Below are 3,991 nucleotides of genomic sequence, written 5' to 3'. Positions count from 1 at the left end.
CGTTTAAGATACCCCGTAATGTACACCCGCGTAATAATATAATCGTGTCACGGGAAATTCGTCGTCTCTTCGTAGTTTCCAACTGATCTCCCTCGCCTATCTCGAGCGTTGAAAAGGACGCGAGTTTCGGGGCTCGGAGAACGCGATTGGAATTTCCCGGAGCATCAGATATTCCACGCGTTTTCGTCTTCCCGTATTCTCTTAGGCTTCAGCAATTTTAATCGGAGATTTTGTAAATTTTCCATTGTTCGAGGAATGCAGAATTAAAAACATAAATGAACGTTGTCTCTCTTCGAATGTACATTTTCGAGATAAAATCCTCTACGGGATTGATGGACGGTTTATAAAATTTTTGAACAATGTTGCGAGTGGAAAGTATTACGAATTGAATGGCCGAATTCGGTTTTAAACGTTTTACAAATATGGAAATGATTAAGTATAACGAGTTTCAGTTTTATGAGGATTGTACATGTGATTTTCATGATTGCCCTTTTTGGCGGATGACCGAATAATTTTTTTTATTTTATCCTCTGGTAATGGAAGGTCTTTCGTTAAATTAAACGTCATTCTGCGAATATACAGCTTGAAGGATGGGATATAAATCAGAATGAACGAGGAAATACGTGATGCATCATCATTAATAATAATGAAATATGTGATACGAGTTAATGATTCATACATATCGCAATTCATACTTTTTCTGATCAATATTTTAGCTTTCAAATACGTTCTTAAAGTATACAAAATTTTACTGTTAATTAAATTAAAAATTTTTTGTTACTAGCTGTACACGTGCAAATTATTTAACGTATTTCAAGTTGAGTTAACAAAATATGGTGATGACATTTTTATATTTACGGTTCGTTTTCGCTGGTTCTCGTTTTCGCGGCGTACTCAAAATTCAATTATACCTGGAAAGAAGACAGGTGGTTCTATATGCTAGTCGCTGTTCTCGACAGAACGGAATGAAGTTCGAGGAAAAAGGAGAACGGGGAGTGCCCGTGTCGGAAGTACCTCGAGAGTTTGGCCACGACGTCCTTCCTCAGCAGGATGTTGTTCAGGGTATTGATCGTGTCCACTTGCAGGGTAAAATCCTGATCCTCGGGATCGCCCGGATCAATCACGACTCCGTCTATGCTCGGTCCGAATGCGGGTGCGAATTCCAGCCCTTTTACGGGCACCGAGACCAGCGCGTTCAGCGGCACCTGCCTCAGGCATCTGAGCAGCGCTTGAGGATCACCCGCGGCCTGGACAAACAATCGACACTTTTTTAATCAAGAAAGAAAATAAATATGACGACGATTCTTTAAATTGACGTTGTAAATCGTGATAAATTATGAAGAATTGACGAATCGTAGGTGAAACGGAGTGTGTAAACTGGAAATGATTCGCGGGTCGAGAAAGGGGTTGATAAACGGCGATAGGTAACTATAGCGCGTTAACTTGCTTCAGTTCGTTCCACGGAAATGAATCGCTCTGGCTGGCGGGCCTCTAATCGTCCTTATTCGGAAACGTCGCTGGAGCAGACCGGCCACGATCGAACGTCAACCGAGCTGCTACGTCGAGGAAATTGGTGGAAGCGAGGACGTATTGCGAGTACCGATGGGGTAAAGTCTAGCCAGAGCGAGAAGCATCGATTCGTTCGACGAATTTAATCGGGCCGCTAATATGCTGGTAGCAAAACGACGGTGACGGATGAAGATTTGACAATTTTTTAGGGGCTGAAGCGCGGCGACCTCGTTCCGCGACTCGTGATTGGTTCCCGGTACTTGCACGGGTGCTCGCAGCTAAACCGTAAAATTAGACCGATAGCTTGCTCTCCGTTCGTTTGATTTCATCCAATCGGCGGGATTAAGAAACCTCCGATAAATCGTAGAATTAAATCAATAATTACCCTGCGGATATTTCAATCTCCCGAGAGCTCGTCGATTAAAGTGATTTATCGTTTCTTATTTCTAAATAAAATTCGTTCTCCTCTGGTTCGTGTTTTTCGTCATAATCGGAGCCAAGACGGTGTAATTTCAATTTTGTAATATAATTTTGGTAAACTCTTAATTCGTGGTGTAAACTCTAAGTTTCGATGGGATGTTCCGATCAAGAAATATTCGACTGCGCCCTCGAACCACTCTTCGCGTTAACAACGTGATCATCGACCCGAATTCGGAAGCAACGATCTCGGCGCAGACCCTCCGACTAATCCGGCCGCGCCGCAGGCCTTTCAAATCCGGCAGCGAAATTAATTTTGTCATTTTTTCGCCGCGACAAATTCAATCAATTCCAGCTGGACCACGGGCTATCGGTTCGCGTAACATAATACCGCATCGTTTCCCATTTCGACCGTTCTCTTCCACCCCTTTTTACCTTTTTTTTTTCCCTTCCCTTTTTTTTTTTTTTTTGTTTTATTCGTTCCACTCGACGGGAACAACGACGGCGGTGAAAAGGCGCGGTGGGGTCGGCCCCGGGAAACAATTGGGTCGCGCTTATCCCGATTCTACGTTTAATCGTTATTTTCAATCGGCTGCAAATCGAGGGTCTGCTTAGGCTCTTCGTGTTCCAATGAGGAACGGAGTGGCTCCGAGTAGCCCGAGCGCGTCCGCTACCTATTGCCTCTCGAAACGGTACGATGAAATTCAGATTCTTTTCCATGTCATGCATATTTCTCTCATCGCGTTTCGCTGCTCCAAATTGTTGCCAATCGATACGCAGTCGAAACTGGGAATGATTGTTCACGTTCAAGTGGAAACTACGATGTAAGTAGTAAAACAGCGTATATGGTCGGACACGACGTAAAATCGTTCGTCTGCTCCATTTTTAATGTGATTAAAAATGGTTTTACGACGGAGAATGTTCTTGGAATTCAATCCAATTTTCTTATCACCGAAATAAGATTGAAATTCTATATAAAATCTGCTACGATAAAAATTGCATGGATTTTAAAAGAAATTAAAAATATTTCATTGATGCACGCAATAATGCTTTTCGATTCTGGCTCGCATGAACGATTAATTTAGCAGATTCTGCAGAAATTCGCGATGACCAAAGACGCGTTCGGCCGTTGTAAACCTTTGTTTGGCCAACGTGTAATTTTGTGAGAGCGGCGCGGGGCGGAAACGGGTCGGGTCCGCGGAAGCGTAACGCGGTCGGACATAAATTAAACTATCAAACGAAACCGGCGGGCGGGGTGTACGGGAACGCGGATGTTTTTACGTCCGTTAGTTACGCACTAGCAATTATATTAACAATGCGTTTCAATTAAGCTAATATGCGCGCCGCGCGACATTCCCGCCGAGAGTTAGCCCGCGCGTTTCGCATTTTAACGCAGCCACCTCCCCCCCAGCCCCTGTCGAACAAAATTAAACTGCTGTTTCCTAAATGCACCTCGCAAAAATTTCATCTCATTATCTACAATGGATGAAAATATTATGAGACGAGCTCGACGTAAAATCCTAATTCCTATTTCTTCTAAAGTTGTTATTGATTTCCCGTCTGAAGCGGTTAGAAAGTTTTAAGAAGGTAGAGCGCGATCATACCGTGTACGTGTCGTATCCACGAGAACTGCGGAAGAGGGTGCGAGAGTGGGTGGCAAAGAGAGAGAGAGAGAGAGAGAGAGAGAGAGAGAGAGAGAGAGAGAGAGAGAGGAGCTGGAGAATTTGTTTCCCTCGCGGGGAATGTCTGGCGGTTTATTTGCTTCGGAGTTGTCGTCGAACCGGAGACCTTAATGTAATGCACTCCGTACCAGTACTCACCCACGAGCAATTTAGATGTTTGGCAACTTGCAGAGCGTAATTTGCGGCTCCTCTCACCAGCGCCCACGGAGAAAGCGCGCTGCCAGACATTAGAACGCTCCGATGGAACAGCTGCCCTGGAACAATCAAAAAGTAATGCGCCCCGGTTAATCGTCTTTCATGGTGGCCGTTCGACTATACAGAAATTGTTAGATCCTTCTGAAACATGAAATTTAATCAAGGGATAAGATCACGTCGTATTATCC

At 44.1% G+C, this 3,991-nt stretch overlaps 1 protein-coding gene across 1 annotated transcript in view; it reads right to left on the bottom strand.

The window, feature by feature from the left end:
- LOC108630045 (neuroligin-1-like) overlaps positions 1–3,991 on the bottom strand; it is a gene marked incomplete at its 3' end in the record, with an annotated part of 36,116 nt that overhangs the window by 21,307 nt on the left and 10,818 nt on the right. The window contains exons 3-4 of the mRNA XM_018033109.2: positions 3,747–3,862; positions 1,015–1,247 (exon numbers count right to left, since the gene is read on the bottom strand). Coding sequence (XP_017888598.2) covers positions 1,015–1,247; positions 3,747–3,862 — 349 coding nt within the window. The remainder of the gene's footprint in view (positions 1–1,014; positions 1,248–3,746; positions 3,863–3,991) is intronic.

Source organism: Ceratina calcarata, unplaced genomic scaffold (genome assembly GCF_001652005.2).
Source record: "Ceratina calcarata isolate Rehan_Ccalc_2016 unplaced genomic scaffold, ASM165200v1 scaffold63.2, whole genome shotgun sequence".
NCBI lineage: Eukaryota > Metazoa > Arthropoda > Insecta > Hymenoptera > Apidae > Ceratina > Ceratina calcarata.
This window is presented reverse-complemented; position numbering and strand designations above follow the sequence as displayed.